This window comes from Aptenodytes forsteri, unplaced genomic scaffold (genome assembly GCF_000699145.1).
Source record: "Aptenodytes forsteri isolate BGI_AS27 unplaced genomic scaffold, ASM69914v1 Scaffold137, whole genome shotgun sequence".
NCBI classification, from domain to species: Eukaryota; Metazoa; Chordata; class Aves; order Sphenisciformes; family Spheniscidae; genus Aptenodytes; species Aptenodytes forsteri.
The window spans coordinates 2,305,281-2,323,677 of record NW_008796221.1 but is presented as its reverse complement, the minus strand read 5'-3'; the positions used below and the strand labels follow the sequence as shown (position 1 = coordinate 2,323,677).

At 41.8% G+C, this 18,397-nt stretch overlaps 1 protein-coding gene across 1 annotated transcript; it reads left to right on the top strand.

Annotated features, from left to right (window-relative positions):
- The first annotated feature begins 4,868 nt into the window (after window positions 1-4,868).
- GTSE1 (G2 and S-phase expressed 1) lies at window positions 4,869-16,068 on the top strand. The gene is made up of 11 exons (XM_009289021.1): window positions 4,869-4,947; window positions 5,680-5,743; window positions 5,824-6,439; window positions 7,680-7,850; window positions 9,244-9,394; window positions 10,603-10,980; window positions 11,172-11,241; window positions 11,657-11,905; window positions 13,110-13,290; window positions 14,420-14,560; window positions 15,985-16,068. Exons 1-11 carry the CDS (start codon window positions 4,869-4,871, stop codon window positions 16,066-16,068), a joined length of 2,184 nt encoding a protein of 727 aa, XP_009287296.1.
- The last annotated feature ends 2,329 nt before the right edge of the window (window positions 16,069-18,397 follow it).

Here is an 18,397-nt window from a genome sequence, read left to right as displayed (position 1 = left end):
CCAACTGGATTTAACTCCATTCACCACAACTCTCTGGGCCCGGCCGTCCAGCCAGTTTTTGACCCAGCGCAGAGTCCACCTGTCTAAGCCGTGAGCCGCCAGCTTCTCTAGGAGAATGCTGTGGGAGACAGTGTCAAAGGCCTTGCTGAAGTCCAGGTAGACCACATCCACAGCCTTTCCCTCATCCACTAGGCGGGTCACCTGGTCATAGAAGGAGATCAGGTTGGTCAAGCAGGACCTGCCTCTCATGAATCCGTGCTGGCTGGGCTTGATCCCCTGGTTGTCCCGCTCATGCCTTGTGAGCACCCTCAAGATGAACCGCTCCATAATCTTCCCCGGCACCGAGGTCAGGCTGACAGGTCTGTAGTTCGCCGGATCCTCCTTCCGGCCCTTCTTGTAGATGGGGGTCACATTGGCAAGCCTCCAGAAAGTAGAAGTGTTAGCCTATGGTAACTGACCTCCAGTTATTGTTATCTCCACTGAAAATTGCCTGCTAAGCCCCAGTGGGCCTGCTTCTTTTTTTTTTAAGAGAAAAAAAAGTTGAATGTCCACAATTCCATCTGAACTGGAATGCCAAAAGGAGATCAATCAGTTTGTGATTTTCATGTAGCTTAGGAAGGGGTCTGAGAAGTATTAGGTGTATCACAGTTCTGGTTCACACAAGTTCCTGCTGTTATTGTCACAGAAGAGTAGGAGTTACCAAAAATGTTACCGCAGATACAGCTTATGAGTAAAGAGCTTTTAAACGCAAATTATATTTATATACTTATGCACACTTGGAAGAGACCTGTCAAAACTGATTTGTTAAAAATGAAAGACTAGGAAGTGCAATCTGCGAAGGTAATTCATCAATAAAACAGAAGTTCTGCAGCTGAGATTTTATAGAAAGTAGTTGTAGAATTAGAAATACACATTTAACATTCATATTAGGACAAGGGCTACCTTCTGTCTTGTGTAACTGCAAATCAAATAACATAGTTCATGATCATCTGCCAGCATATTGTGAAGACCACGAGAGGAATATTCTCTCTGTCAGTAGTTTGCTTTCCTATTCCTACCTGGGGGAATACAGTATGTGCAGCTTACCTCCTGGAAGCATTCATGGTGTCTTGGTGATTGAGCCCCCAATGAATCAAGTTTCTTCTTGCTGAGCGGAGAAAGTTGTCCTTTTTTATCCTCTTGTTTCCTTGCACAAAAGAGGAAAATCTTCACTCAGTACCAACAAAAAGAATCTTTCTTCCAAGCCCACCAACTTGACCAACACTAATGTGGCAGCGCTTGATAGATGTCAATCAAAGTTCTCAAATTACTGGTTTTCTAAAGCTAATTTTGACATAGTTCTTCAAGAAATTCCCTGGAGCAGCTCACAAGGGAAGTAACGAGTAATCCCGATGACTGGCTTCTTTTAGCTGCTGGGATCCCTTCTTATAAACAGTAGCTCGCTGCTAAGTGTTGCCAAATTCATAGCAACGCAAGTAATGGACAGATGGAGGGTGCCGGTGATGAAAAATGCAGGATGAGCTGTAACTTAGAACTACTTTCTATTAGATCACAGGCTATGTTTGGGTAAAACTTAGTTCCCTTCTACCACTGTAATTTGGTTTAACTTGCCTGGAGTGAAATTTCAAGCCACCATCGCTTAGATGTGCTCTAATATTCAAATATTTTTATGAAAAAGTAGGTGCCTTCTTTAATAATCACAGACTTTTATAACACAATCATATTCAATAATCAGTCAATAAGCAGTATATCAGCACAAAAGAAAACATTTGGACATTTAGGGTTAGTCACAAAGTCACATACATCCTGTTCTTCCCTAATCACCTGGAGCCATAATTAACAAGAGTTAATTTTAGAGTTTAGTTTTGTTAAACATAAGTTTAACAAAAGCTGTACACTGGATTTTTCCTGTATGTTTTTACTTTCCTTTATACATTTTTTTCTACGTCAGTCCTAAGATCTATAGCACTTACAGCCTATTTGCCCTTTCCCCATTAGTTTAATCTTGGTTTTCTGTTTATTGATGCTTTCACTTTTTGACTGAACTAAGCAAAATGAGGTATGTGCAAGCCTCATCTCAGAAGTGTGACATTGCTGATTTTTGGTCATATAATAAAATCTGGAGATGTCCCAACTCTTATTCTTCTATTGTATCATAATTCTTTTTGTGGAAAATTATCCTTCATAATGCCCATGGCCCAGTTTTGTTAACACAGCCAGGGACCCTTGCTCAACTTACCAAAAAAAAAATTGCTGTTGAGCAATTTGAGCAAAATTGCTGAGTGAGATATTCTATAGGCTGAAGCAATGCAAGAGAAGAACGGTAGGTAGAATCATAGAACTGAAATTGTTACATCAGTAATAGTAATTCAGGGACCCATGAGAAAAACACTGAAGAGAACAGGTATAAAATCCTGAGATAAAAAGCTGGAAGACAGAAACTCTGTAATAATGAGGATTGGCCTGTTTTATGAGCAACAAAGCCTGACACTTTCCCACCTGACTGACCACTGCCTGCCAGGAGGGACTCCTAGGGTGATGGGGAGGGAGGAAAGGCGGGAAGTGAGCATGTTAATACTCAGCCTAGTAGCCTATCTGTCCCAGCCATTTACTGTGCATATTAGCCAAAACATAGGATACTTGCTATATACTCGTTGCATATCACTGCTTGCAAGACTCCATGAAAGATACCAAAATGTAAGTGGCCAAGTAGAGAAAGGGTTATAAAATATTTTGTCTATGTGAAAATCTGCAAGTCATGATTAATCATTCTTATTCAGCTGCTAAATTCCAGCCCAGTGATTTAGTTAGTAATCCCAAATTACTCAGAACAGAATACATCACTCCACTGCAATTTCTAAGGCCATGCATGTTTTAGGAGAAAACCCTAAGCACTGCACAGCATTAAATGTCAGAAGAAATGTGGAAGAGTGGTGTTTCTTACTGACATGGGTCTACTTTTAAAACTATTCTGTCGGTCAGCCAATAACTGGCAGTAGCTGGGACAGACATCCAGGAACCTTGCTATTCCTCATGTCAGCTTAGCAACAGGTAAATATCCTTTTTGGTGCAGTTAAGTTACTCGGACAATCATATCCAGCAAAGGCGTGGAGGGAACAAAGGTAGTCCATCTTCACCCTCCGCGGTAACCGGCGCAGCAGCTGTGCTGGGAGTCACCCTAAGGCCCCGCATCCCAGCAGGGCCCCAAAGCCAAGTGCTTCAGGAGTGCCCAGACAACCCCTGGGCTCCCTGCAGGTCCTGGCTCCAGGACTGCAGATACCTACTGCAGACACCGATCTCCCTACATAGCAGGCGCACGGAGCCTTTCCTTGCCATTGCTGCCACCACCACGGCTGCCGAGGTCAGCCAGGCAAACCCGTCTCGGCAGCGACAAGCAGCGGGGATGAAACAGCAAGGCCGGGGCCTGCACTTAAGGAATGGAAAGCGCCAAAGGAGCGGCCGGGCCTGCGAGGCTGAGCGGAGCAAGAGGGGCCCTGACATGGCTGCTGGCACCCACCCAGCCACCCCACAGGCACCCGCAGCAGCCCGCCGGCCTTGGGTGCCGTGATGCTCCAGAGGCCCATCTCTAGTTCTGCCGGCCCATGAGTAATTTCATACATTTAACCCATTAAAAATTGGCCACGGTAAGCGGGTGATGCCCAGCAGCGGGGCGCGGGCCCCGCGGCGGCCGTTGGGGAGCCCCAGCCAACTACAAGACCCAGAATGCCCCGGGGGCGGGAGGGTCGTTATCGTTCGAACCTGCCAATGAGGGTGCGCGGGGCGAGTCACGTGGTCGGGGCGCGATTTGAAACGTCCAGGCGGCAGCACAGGGCTGCTCCGTGCTCGGCGGCCCCGCGGAGGTGAGCGGAGCGGAGCGGTAGGGCCGGCAGCGGCCACTGGCTTCGGCCCTCGGCGCGCCCAGCCGCTTCCCCGGCGTCGCGGTGTGGCGTCCGGAGGCCTTCCCTCGAGGCCCGGCTATAGAGGGGCCGTTGCGGTCGGGGGGGCTATGCGAGCTCGCCTGAGGTGGGGCTGTGGGAGGTCGGCGGGTGGCCCGGGCGGCTCATCACCTCTCCTCGCCCCTCACGGGGCTCCGTGTGGCTTGTGGGCGGCTCCACGCACGCCGGGCAGCTTCTCCTCCCCCGGGTGCGTGTGCGGGGTCCCCTCGGCTCCGGTGGGCTCTGCTGAGCTGCCCCGTGAGGGGCCGGTCCCGGTAGGTCCACGCTCGGCGTTAATCCCTTCGGTCTGGCCGCACCGCACGGGGTGCTCTTCCTGAGGGTCTCCTGGCTAACCTCTCGGCAAAGCCTGAGCGGGTTGTCTTGAGGTAGGGACGAGTCTACCTTTGCTCACAGGAAGATCGTATTTGATGGGTTTCTGTCCACAAGTGAAAGGCGCTGTCTTAAGCACTGCACGCGTTTCCTTTGCGGAGCAGAGATGTGCTGAGTCTCGGTTATGCCAGTCTCGAATTAGTGCTGTAAAAATTTTTTTTAGCCTGTGGGGTGGCAGTGTTCTGCTGCAGCTGTCTAGCTGTGCTGCCCATTGCAGCCATATTCATATAAGGCATTTAGTTGCTGAACACAGAGTTTGCGTTTAGGAATTTCAGAAATCCTAGGCATCGCTGCTGTATGTGAAGGGTTGCAACACTTTACATATACATAGTCTCAGATAATTTGATAGCACGTTTCAAGAAAGGATGGTGAGATGTGTGACATCCCATAAACCACATTTGTGTGGCTGTCCCTAAACATAAGATATAAGAGTCTTCAAAGGGAATGTTTACCTCCTTGCTAATTTGGCAGTATCATAAAATTCTGTGACCTTGTCATTTTTTTAAACCCACTGTATAGCTAATTCTGTATTTTCCAGACACTATGGAGGAAGGAAAAGAAATGGCAGCACATTGCTCAAGTCATGTGATTGAAGAAAAACCGGCTATTTGCATGAGCAATGGTAGGTGGAGGACACGTTGGGATATTTTCTACCTGGTGCATCCCTTACTAAAACTTAAGACAGTTCAGATCAGTAGACCTCCTGTATCTGCTTTATATCTTGTTCTGTGTACTTGTTTCCTTGCGTGGGCTGCTGTTGCCAGTCTCAGACTTGCAAGCCTCCTCAAGAGCTTGTGGAGCACTGGTGCTAGAGCATGTATAGTAGTGACATGATGTCATCAAGCTCTCTTCTATATAACTAATCTAAGCTCTTCCCTTCTCCTTGTTTGTCTGCTGCGGATTCAATTAATATTTAGTGTATATATTAGCTAATAGGAAAACTAATCTTTCTCACTGGCTCCTGTTACTGTCCTGTGGTGGTCTCTACCAGAAAAGAACTGACTGATAGGACAACTGCATTGTCTTATAGCTCTAGTTTATATATTCTCACTTTTCTTGATCGGAGGCTACTGATGCCCTTTCCCACAGCCAGATGCCATGTTCCTATTATGGGTGCTTAGAAATTAGCATTGAGATCTTTCATGATATTTGGGCATCTATCACAATTATGATCATATTCACAGCTGTACCTTCAATTTCTTTGACCTAAAACATGTTTTTATTATTTTAATTATTTAAATTTGGTAGCTAAAAGCTTCTTTGCTATCTGACATCAGCTTCATCAAATTATCAAAGCATAATGCAATCATTTTTATTGCGAATCCCCACTGTGACAAAATTCATGTTGTTATAGTTTCAGACTTTCCTCTTCTGACTGATGAAAAGTTTGATTTTGACCTTTCGCTCTCTCCAGCAAGGTAAGTGAAGGGTCTATAGGTAAATATACCCTTAAAATGGACACATGTAAGGTGCTGGGCTGACTTACTTTTCTTTGTAGTGGAAATGAAGATGAAGTTTTTGTTGGACCTTTGGGACACAAAGAAAAATGTATTACTGTCAATATTGAAGCAAAAAAAAGTGCTGAAAAAAAGAGTGTGCCTGCTTCTGATGATAAACTCACGTGGAGCCCACTTACAGGAGAGAAATTTGTGGAAATTTTCAAAGAAGCTCATTTGCTAGCACTGCAAATAGAGACTCAAAGCAAGAATGAACAGACTAAAATAAGCCAATCAGAAGAACGGGAAAACAAGATTATAGAAAAATTTGTGGAGGACTCAAAGTCAAAATTGAAAATATTGAGAAACCAAAACATAGAGAAAAGTCCCAGGGCTGTTAAAAGGGAGACGTACTGTGTGTGGGATAGCCCAGCATGTCAGCTGCCACCTTGTTTTCAGAAGGATTTGGATAAACTTTTGTCAGATGACAAAACACATGCTCTTCATATTCCTCCAAACAGAAGCCCTGTTAAAAGTTGTGTATCGCCTACAAAAATTGCCAGTTCATCTCTGGCACAAGAACAGAAAACTAAGGAAAGAAATACGAAGGCAACTGGCAAACTGCCAATGGCAAAACCTTCATCTACTCTTGCAAAAAGCAATTTGACTATTGAAAAGGTAAAGACAGCTTCTGGACAACAATGTTTTCTTTAAACGCGGCCTTTGTGTGTTTTAGAAATGTTTAAGCTGTCTACAAGCTATTTTAAAAGTGAACTTTAATCTTCTGATGTCTCTCTACCTCATAAGATCCTTAGGCAGGAAATGTTATTATATATAAAAAAGAAAATTCAGGGCATATACTATGGTATAATAGCCAACTAGTTTTTCTATTATGACAATGTAGAGCATCTGCAGGCAAATTTCTTTTCCATTGTATTCTGGTTTTGTGAATACCATCATTCCTGGCTTTTGTTTAAATGCTGTTTTGTTGCTGGTAAAATTACTGCACTGTTCTTAGTGACTTAATGTGCAACAGTGGCTTTGTTTACTGTTAACCCTTGTCAATGGAGGTGGGGGGGAAGCCACAATTATTTTGATAGGACAGGAAAATCTTTTAGCTCTAGTCTGTCCACAACTTGTCTCAATCATGAAAAGCACGGATTAATGGTATTACACCTAGGATGTGGCTATGTGACCAAATAAACACATTTTCCAGTTCGTCACTATTCTAGGATAGCAAGGAAACAGTTGTGTTAGTGACCTTGTGTGCACAAATCCCAGTCTGTAGATAGAATGTCTTCTGGATTTTATTGCTCTACACCTTATGGCTTGGGCTCCAGTATGTACTGCAGATTTTACTGAAAATGTGATATTGGCTCCTTGGGAACCATCACCTATAGAAAATAGGGGCCCCTTTGATTCCTTTGTGGTATAAGTTTCTTCTTGATTTTGGGTGCTATAAGAAAAGGCACAGTCTTAATGCTTTAACTAGCCAAACTGTACCCCACTGTCTAAATAGACAGTTTGGATGATGCAGTCTACTATTGTAATGTCTCATCTTTTGGAAAGCTAGAGTAAAGCAGAAGAATATGAATTAAATGGAGATCTCATAGTTGTAAGGAACAGCTGTTACAGTATGTAGGTGAACATGATTATATGAAATTTGTGCTGATGAATTGTTGCAGAACTGTCCTTAGGTTGATGTCCAATATCTGGCTTCAGGCGTGTTCTAGTACTTAGCAAATACACTCACTAGACTAACTTTATATTAGTCTAAAGACTAAGGACTTGACTGGGTTCAAAGGCTGCTTCATTGACTGTTGTCTTGGTTTTTTAAAAAAATCAATTTGTGTAAAAAGCTTTACAGTGGTTTCTAGAAACACTAGTAGCTTTTACAATGTTGCATTGAAATTTGCAGCCCAAACCAGGAAAATGTACTAGTATTTCTACAAAAAGAGACTTGAACAGCATGGGATCATCTGAAGATCTAATTTCTGATAAATCTAGTGCTGCTTCAGATGTCTTTGAGTCTTCGTTCAGTGGCATTTCCTCAGTGCAAGACAAAAAAGCCCTTCCTGCACCAAGTAAGGTAATGGCAAGCATTCTTAATATGAAAATAATTTTTGTGATGTTCTGATGAAAAGAAAAAACTGAATATAGTTTACTTTCTAATTTAAAGCTATATTGTTGTGTATGATGGTTTTAAGGAAAGGTAATCTCTGTTCTGTAATTGCCATTCTTGAATGTGTGTTGTAAGTCTGTAACACAATGAACATACTTAAGAGCAACTATAAATGTGTTGGATTAACAAGCATTACCTTTGTTTTTAAAGCACTAGCTGCAGGTAAGTGATCAGCAATTTTCTGTAAGAAACAAAGTTTTTGATGTGTGTAGTTAAATACACCATATGAAAAGGTTGCCATAACTTGTATGAAGGTAGAATACCTATAGCTGTCAGGAGTTTTCTGAAGCTTTAGACACCTACTTCCATGCTGCATGCCACCTCCCTGAATCACAGAATGGTTGATGTTGGAAGGGACCTCTTGAGGTCATGTGCTTCAACCCCCTGCTCAAGCAGGGCCACCTAGAGTCGGTTGCCCAGGACCATGGCCAGAAGGCTTTTGAGTATCTCCAAGGATGGAGAATCAACAACGTCTCCGGGCAACCTGTGCCAGTGCTCGGTGACCCTTGCAGTAAAAAAGCGTTTTCTGATGTTCAGAGGTAGAACCTCCTGTGTTTCAGTCTGTGCCCATTGCCTCTGGTCCCGTCACTGGGCACCACTGGACACTGTCCTTTCAGATATTTGTATATATTGATGAGATCCACCTTGAGCCTCCTCTTCTCTAGGCTGAACAGTCCCAGCTCTCTAAACTTTTCCTCAGATGGGAGACGCTCCAGTCCCTTAATCATCTCAGCGGCCCTTTACTGGACTCTTTCCAGTAGCTCCAAATTGCTCTCACACTGGGGAGCCTGGAACTGGACACAGATCTTCAGGTGTGGCCTCCCCAGTGGTGAGCAGACGGGTAGGATCACCTCCCTCGACCTGCTGGCAACACTCCTAATGCAGCCCAGGATACCGTTAGCATTCTTTGCTGCAAGGGCACATTGCCAGCTCATGTTCAACTTGTCTACCAGCGCTCCTAAGGGCCTTTTCTGCAAAGCTGCTTTCCAGCTGGTTGGTGCCCAGCATATACTGGTGCCTGGGGTTACTCCTTTTACTCTTTAATCCCTTTAAGTCCGTACTCAAGTTTGTGGCAGGAATAAAAAGAAGTCCACCTCCTAGATCTGATGTTCCTGTTCTGTATAATAACCCAGATATAATGAACTGTTTCTAAGAAAATTCACTTTTTAAACTGTAATCTGAGGAAGGAGCTTCTCTAAAATTCACAAATAAAAAGCTATAATACCAAGAAAAAGCATGGCAAATTAATGTGTTAAATATTTTTTTTTTGCTTTTGAATAAACTATATTTCCTGATTCAGCCTGGCTTAAAGAAGGTAACACATCTGAAACTTCCTGGTGTTGCCAGTGGTATCACAAGAAAGACTACTTCATCATCATCTTCGTCATCAGTTTCCAGCATGAACTCAAGTCTGAATTCAAGTTTACCCATTTCTCCCATAGGAAAAAATGGTAATCACTCTTACTACAGATTTGTGCCACAAATAAATTTTGAAGTAGCTAAACATGCCTTGGACTGTGGGTTTGGATGTGTTTTAATGGTGTGCAGTACATACAAGCAGTAAGAAATGTTTCAAATGGAGAATAAAATTTTGTAGGCTAGCCTAATAAATCCCTGTGGACTAAAGATAAATCTTAGTTTTCTATTATTTGTAAAAACTAGATTCATGTACACCTGATGTCTACATGCGAGGGTCTGACACAGCTAGAAAGTAAACAATGCCTCAGGAAACCTGTGTTTTTTGTACATGATCTTCTCTATTATAGTCAAGTACATGAACTTCTGAATGCTGTAAGCTTGTCTAACTTGAATTAAAAAACCCAACACCAAAACAACTGAAATATGGAAGGAAGGTGGAAGGCCTAGTTCCAAACTCTGAGTTTCTGTAAGCCTAATAAAAGGATGAGCTTTACTCAAGCAGACTGGAAAAAAAACTGAGGCGATAACTGAATACAACCAAGAGGCTTATACTATAATGAAGACGTGACTTTGACCTTTCAATAAGCCTGAAAGGATCAGGAAAATAGTCTCCTGAAAATACTGACAGATGTAAGCACCACAGTTCTTGTAGATCTATCAAGATACAAAGTTACTGCAAATTTTTACTTTGTACTTTTTCTGGATGGATAATAACATATCGGTAAAAGTTAAAGCTTAAGAATTATTTTATATGACAGAAGTGTCTAGTCAAGATTCATCCTATTAATGAAAGTAACCTACAGACTAACAGTAAGAACCATACAGAAAACTGAGAAAAGCACTTGTGGGGTAGTTCAGCCCGTGGTGTTAATCAGTGTAACTTGAACTATTACCTTCTTGAATGCCTGCTTAAGGGAACAGAGCTAGCTATGCTGGGAGAAAATGTTGAAAATATAACTTGAATCTGCAAGCTGTTTTGGCATTCCTTGAAGAATATTCTTGGACTTGATTGCAGTAATTCAGGAATTTGGTGAGGAGGCTTCCTAAAACAGACAAAATTGCTGGAGAATTCAGAGAGTGAGTTTTCAGTAGTTGTATGTGTTCTCCTTAAACTTGAGTTGTTTGAACATAAATTTAAATGCTGTAAATTGCTGTTTTTCTTTCCTGTGAGTGTAATTATTCTGCTTAGTCAAAAACTTAGCAATAAGCAATGATTCAGAAGTATAACTTTCTATTTCAGGAAAATCAAGCATGTCTTCAAAAGCTAATGTGAGTGGCTCTAAGCTTTCATCTAGTACAAACAGGCTGGCCCTTGTCAGACCTACCAGAGTGTCATCTCTGCAGGCTGCCAATACTGAGAAATCCAGGAAGCAAGCAAGATCAGCTAGTACTCCCAAAATATCTAGTGCTGTAAGCTTGGTTAAATCTTCAGCTTCTGCAACATCATCTGAGGCTGTAGGCAGTGGAATTCAGAGGCTGAGCTCTGTTCCCAGTCTGCAGAAGCTATGTCAGCAGAATAAAGATGGAAGTGCGACAAAAGGAAGCTTGTGTCCAAAGCCCAAGGCTGGAGTTTTGTCCATTCCTACAAGTCAAACTAAGGTTCCAGTGAAGACTGGAGGTAAGCACATACTTTGCATGACCTGTCTTCTAGCTTGGCTATTAAAAGCAAATGTTACCTTGAATGCTTATTTGTTTCATTACACTTCTGTCCGCCTCTTGGAAGGGATTAGTATTTTAACCGAAAGGTATCTGTTATAAAAAAAAACAAACATGAATGTGGATAGCAATTAACAAAACTTTTCTCTTTAGATACATCACCAAACAAATTGCTAAAAGCAACACCATCTCTTGGATTAACATTTTGTGGCACACTTGGAAGGTAGGACTTCACTAAAAATTGAATGTACTGAGGCATACTTCTTAGAATGCAACATGGTTGGGTGTTGCAACAATCTTTAAAAGTTCTAATTTTGTTGTCTAGTCCCTTGAGACCCTCCAGGTTAGCTGTGTTAATGACTATTGGAACCGATTTAAAAAAAAAACAAACCAAAACTAAACCAAACAACCCTCCCCACTCTCTTCAGAAGAGGAGGATTTTCTTTGCAGTGCTAAATAGACTAGAGTCATTCATAAAAGAATTCTTAAGAAGTAAAGCCCTTACTATGCTGTGATTATCAACTTTATGATTACCGTTCCCTTACTGACCGAAGGGAAACTGATTTCTGCTGTATGGTAGAATAGTTTGAATAAAACTGTTTCTAGAAGCTTTTGGCTAATGCATGTTCCCTTTTTAGCGCCATGGCAGTCAGCACTCCTGTGAAAGCCTCAGAAGATGGGATCTCTCAGAATTCTTGTTTTCCTGAGAGGTCTGTCCCCATGACTCCTGCCAGTCTGAAACGGTCTGGCTTGCCTACACCTCTTCGTCGTATCTCAGGATTTCCAGCAGTGACTCCTAAAACTGCACCAAGAATGGCATTTCCTCCACATGCTGCATCTATTTGCCAAAGTTCCAGCTTTTCTACCAAAAAGACACTTACAGCTGGGTAAGACAGAAACCTCCATATATGAAACGAGTATTGCAGGCAAACTGCCTCTAAATGAATTTTAATGATGACTTTCAGGTTTCAAGGACCTCTGCTAAATGTTAGAATAAAGCATTTGAGCATAGATAACTGTATCGGCCTAATAAAGACTTGCATCTTATGACTAGTAAAATACTATAAGCCTTACTGAGATGAGTCAATATCTAACAAAGAATTATAATCTCTAACAGGAAGTTATTTGTATTTCTTGAGCTAGCGGACAACTTAAGACTTGTATCTGATGCTCTGACTGAAAACAGATTTGGCATTGGTGTTATTTTGCTATTGCCTTCTGATGAAAGGAAGTAGCTGGTTAAAATACATACTACTCAACTTTTTTTTTTATACTGTTGCCAATGCTTCTGTAAAATTACACTTTGTTAAAGCATCAGTCAAAAAGCCAAGGATTTAGTTGACTAAACTTTAGTTTCTGAGCAGGTTTACCTACGTTTCATTTGAAATAATTGCTTGCAGAATGGGTGAATCCTAATGTGTGGTTAATTATGTTTGTTTTGTGTGAAAATAACGTTGCCTTCTTCATATTATCAGCCCAACATCTTCTCACAAGTGCCATATATATGTATGCAGGCTTGCTTCATGATTGGTGGAGATGAACAGTATTAAAGCAGGAATGATTCATGGCTAGAAAACTCTTCCTATATGTCATGTAACTTAAGCTAAATGTCCAAAATAGTCTTTTCTCTCAAGGAAACAATTACTCTCTCTACAATGACTTTATCATACTAATCAGATTACAACCCCTGGTCCTCCAGCTGTTGTTGGTACTTCCTCTCAGCAGGGACTGAAGTGGGTTACTCAGTGATATGCAATATTGTACTTGCTTGCTAGTTGTTTCTTCAAAGTCTAAAAAAAAAAAATCCCATGTGTGAAGTTTAGGCTGCATGTATAGGTCAATTTAAGATTAAATTCTTCATTCTGAAGTCAGCTTATTTTTTCAATGGGTAGGCTATAAATTTATTGCAACATGAAGGATCTTGTATTTTGCAGGTAACTAGCATACTTTTGGATGAAAATATGGGAAGCCTTTTGGTCATTAAAACTTGGGGTAAAAAAGGAGAAAATGAGGTTAGGGCATTGGCTTGTCTGTCTTTAGTAGTTCATGCTGATTAAAGAACTCAATTATTGCCAATGCTCTTTTCCCTAGTTCTAAACAGACAAAAGAGAGTAAGACACAGATATCTTCTTCAGAAGATGATATATCTCCTCCACTTGTGCTACCTCTTGCACTTAACTTCTCACCAGAAAAAACTGCTACAGAAGTAGTAGAAAACAAATTAAAAGAGCCTGAAGTACAAAATCAGCTGGCTGAAGAGAAACAAACTGAGGTAAGAAATGACAATACATTTTTCTACAGAACTACTAAGTAAACGGCTTGAAAATAAATTATTTCAAGATGAGGGACAAGTAGGAAAACCACTTCAGTACACACAAAGTTAAAATGGATTAATGTGCACCCTCTAGTGCCTATTTTTAGCACCAAACATCTGTTCAGTGTTTCCACTAAGTTTGTTCCCATCTCAAAGCTGAACGGTCAAATATTTGCAGATTTCATATTAAATTTCCACTTCTGGATAAGTGCTGTGAAATCCTTGTGGATTTGATTAGAAAAGCAGTGTCACAGGGCAGTTCCTATTGCAACCATAAAGCCCTTTTGGGAAAAAAAAAAAAAAAAAAATGCACTGCTGTAGCTAAACTCAGTCACCTAACAGCAATGCAAATCTGCATACAGTGAGTGAGGATTAAATCCTAAAGCGCATGTAGCAGTAAACTTAGTTAAGTGTCACGTACTTAGTCCAGTGAACACTTTTCCCCTCTTCCAAGAATCTACTGGCTTCATGTTGAAAGCTGGCACTCCATAGGCATTAAGGAGAAAGAACTGAACTGGTAGTTCTGCAATATTAACCTGTCAAAGTGGCTATTGATTTACAAATATTCAGGTGTAGAATAATCTGTCGATTAATTACTAGATGTTATCACATCAGTATTTTCCTTGTTAGCTTACTTGACATGAAGTATCTGTTATAGAATTGCTTAGCACATGTACAGAGTAGTTAAACTGGACAAAAACATAACTAAAGTTTGGAGCTCTACAGGACAGTTTATATGGCTAAATAACATTGCACAGTAATTGTAGTCAAGTCATTTAAGAGAGTTATTACTCTTCTGTTTTAAATTCGACTTAACATTGCTTTTAAGTGAAAAATTTTTATGCCCCAAGAAGCTCTTTTGCTTTGTCTCACTGCAGTTTCCCTATTTGTGATGTTAGCCATTGGCAGAGCAAGAGCTGAGGCTTTTACACTATGTGCAAACAATCCTGCATGAAAAATACCCAACCTGTAAATTAAGCCTGTCCTGTGATAATTACAGCTGTATAAGCTAAATTGACTGCCTAAATGTTTGAAGGAAGCATGGAGAACAGAGGGAAAAACCTGAATCATCTTTTTTTTTTTTAAGGCCTTACTGGTAGATATTGGAGTAGACAAATCTCTCCCGCACACCTTGGAATACGAAAGTAGACCTCTAATTGACCTTTCCAATACTCCTGAAGTGAATAACATTACTCCTCTAAAGCCTACATTCCCAGGGCAGGTAAAGGTAAGTTATATTCATAGAATCATAGAATGGTTTGGGTTGGAAGGGGCCTTAAAGATCATCTAGTCCAACCCCCCTGCCGTGGGCAGGGGCACCTTCCACTAGACCAGGTTGCTCAAAGCCCCGTCCAGCCTGGCCTTGAAGACTTCCAGGGATGGGGCATCCACAGTTTCTCCGGGCAGCCTATTCCATTGTCTAACCACCCTCATAGTGAAGAATTTCTTCCTTATATCTTATCTAAATCTACCCCGTTTCAGTTAAACCCATTTGCCCCTTGTCCTATCACTACACGCCCTTGTAAAGAGTCCCTCTCCAGCTTTCTTGAAGGCCCCCTTCAGGTACTGGAAGGCTGCTATAAGGTCTCCCTGGAGCCTTCTCTTCTCCAGGCTGAACAACCCCAACTCTCTCAGCCTGTCTTCATAGTCTTCTGGTGCAAATATGCTAGCAGAAAAATGTCAACTGGCTGCATATACTTGTCTGCAGAGCAGCTCCACAACACTGTAAGAATTATTTAATATTACTCAATATGTTCAATATGATACTACATACTAAGGTGCTCTTAAGTAAAGAGAACATAATGTTTAAAATCAAATGATGTGCTCTCAACTAGAGCTCAGTGAGCAAACTGTAAATAGGAAAAGGAGGAGGATGGAGAAAGAACTTAATGCTTAAAGCAGTTAAAGAATGAAACTGTTCTGAAGCAGGAGGTGAATGCTGTCTTCAGTATAGTAGGCATGCTGACTCTTGTTTTTCCTTTTCTTGCAAACTTTCAGTTCTTGGCAGCAGCAGCTCATTTTCAGCAAAAAAGCAAGGCTGTCTCTCCTGTTTACCTCCTCTCCCAATCCCCTCCTTAGTTGAAAGATGTCTGTTGGAATCTACTCTAAACTTGACAAGTGTTTCTGGGCAAGTGCTTTTTGTACACTAGTGGCTTGAAGGTAGATGCCTTTTAGATATTGTCAGATGAATTGTGGTAACTATGAGGATGTAGCCTTTGACAACATCAGGTGTAGTTGGGATCAATTTAATATCAGGTCCTTCAAAGTATCTCAAAAGAGGATCACAGAAGTCTGACTTTGGGGGCATGTTCAGAGGAGTTCAGAAGTGCTCTGCCCTGCCTGGATGACAGTGTCACTTGAATATGCATAGCAGTGAAACTTAGAAAAAAGCCTTTTAGGCTTTTAAGGTGAGTATGGGCAATAACCATCTTATGAGAAGCTTGTGCTTGTTTAAGAATGAGCTAGATGTTTACAAAACCTGAACCTAGAAGCTTGAGTGTGGTGCTTGTATCTGTCTTCTGGATACTAATAGGAATCCTAAAAAAAAAAAAAAAGAGTACTTGAGAAGACTATGTTAATAGAGATTATCGCTGCTAGTAATTATGTACAACAGCTGACTACAACAGCTAAATTTTATTGTTTTTCTTTCAGCTAATTGATTTGAGTTCGCCTCTTATCACTCTGAGTCCCGATGTAAACAAAGAAAATCTGGATTCCCCTCTACTCAAGTTCTGAACTTGAGTTGAAATGAAGAATTCTTGGCATCTGTGATCTTTAAAGTGTTTAGGGGTTACTCTTCACTCGTACATTTTTTTTTTGAAGATGGCTATAGATTATCTGATGAACTGCATTAACACAATAGAATTCTAACAGTCTTGATATAGTCAAACCAAGTCTGATCAATGGTTCTGTTCATGGATGTGCTGCAATGGATGTATTTAAACTGTGTTGCTCTAAGGCAAAAAGGATTATTCTCGGTATTGGAAGCCTGTCTCTTTTATTTCCTACCAATTGTCCTTTGATTCTTTGTGCCCTATGTGCAAATGAAGATTTAATTTAAAATAAATGAGTTGTTGTTTACCAAACTGTTGTACAAAATAGCAACCTCTTATTACAGGCTTTGGTTAGACTATTCTAGTGTTTCACTAACAAATGTTAAGATGTAGGTAAAGTTAGTGGACTTAAGGGTGGTTTTTCATACAAAAGTGTAGCAAGTTTGGAAATAAACATTTTACTGTTTAATGCTAGTGGAATACACTAACAGCAACAGCTGAATTTGTGTGATTCAAAGGAGAAAGCAACAGCTTGTTACTGCCAGATGGTTTAGTCTTGACATTTGAAGGTTAGACTTGAACTTTCTCACTCTCAAAGAACAGAAGAATGCTTTCTTACCTGAATTTGCCACACTTGGATAATGCACGGAGATTTTAAATACAGGTAGGTGAATGGAAATGAAAATGCACACAGTAGTAGCCCATAAATGTTGAAGGAACAAGCCTGTCTTGGAGACTAGAGACTTCTGCCGTGCATGTACTAGCTTAATATATTTATGAAAGTTTATTGAGAGATAGAAATAGATTTTTCTGCTGTTTGTATTAATTCAAAAAGTAGTGGAAGTTGGAGGCTTTTAAGTGTTTAAGTAGGAAGATGTGTTCAGGTGAGTTTGTCAAACATTTTGATGCCGAACAAGGCTGCTGCCTTGGCTTTATCTGAAGGCACCTGCCTACTTCTCAGCACAGCTGCCTTTCTCTGTGGTTACTGCAGTGTCAGACCGTTCTGAATGAAGGCCTTTGGCCAGACTGTGAAGACTCGTCTGAGTCAGAGGAAACAACCATGCTACCTGCTCCTGCCAAATATGAACCATAAAAATGTGGAATTTGTATACTTTCTTTGCTTGTCCCTGCTTTCCTTCTGTGAAAAGCAAGAGGGCTTCTTCAACCGAAGCATTTACTAAAACTTCCTCTGAGCCAGTTCTGTGCAGTTAAAAGCAATACTCAAACCAGGTCCTCACTAGTTGTTAAACGAGGGGAGAATTATTTCTAAATTGAAACAGAAGATGTTAAAAAAAAAAAATTCATGAACTTTTTTCTTATGGGTGTATTTGTGATATCTTTTAACGAGGTATAGGGCATAAACCCATTTAGTTCAAGGACTTGCAGGAGAGCCAAGCATTCTGTGCCCCTTGAGAACTACATTTTGTGAATGTATGCTTTTGCAGGCAGCAGACCTAAATGCTGGTTTTGAGCATGGCCATGACAACTATGAGCAAGTGGGAGTTATCTGCCTGTCGAAACACCCAAATCTGTGCTCCTAAAGCAGGCACCTGGCCAGCTGAATATTTCTGGGATTCACCGCCTGTATTGACTAGCCTAACTATTGGAGTTCAGACACTGAGTTGGCAGCTTGATGTGTCTTCAACTAAGAGCCAAATTCCAACCTTCAAGGTACAAGTCAGTTGCTCAAACATCCAGAGATGCTTGAAGCCTGGTTAGCGCAGGAGGTCTGCCTGGGCCGCAGAGCCAGGGGAGACTGCACCGCTCTGTGGAAGCGGCTGGAGCCTGGTGGAATAACCTTTGGTTTTTGAAGTGATAATGAACATGAAGCAATCAAATGGAGACTGTAATGTTTTCTTCTGGGTCTTCCTTTGTCCAGTTCAATTTGCTGAGTCCTGTTGCTCATGGACAGTTGGAGGGCTCTTGCTTGGAGTGTGTTTGAGGGTTCTGGTTGGCCTGAAGCGGGGAGGGTTGTGGGCCAGAAAGCTGCTCTGATTTTTCCACCTTTCTGGTCGCTTTAACGATGTATGGTCACCCCTACACAGCCCCTGCCCTACCCCTCCTGCAGCCGTCGGCCTGAACGCCGCTTGCCCGCTGGGAGAGGTGCAGGCCGGCTGCACGGCAGTGAAGGGGGGAAAACCACCGAGAGTGCTCCCCTTTATAAGCGGGGAGGCGGTAAACGCAAGCGCTCACGGTGCTTGTGGCGCTGCACTGAGAAAAAGGGTGTCCCTGCCCGAGCTCCTGCGCGGCGCCGGAACCCCCGAGGGCCCGCGCGTTCCCCCCGAGCGCCG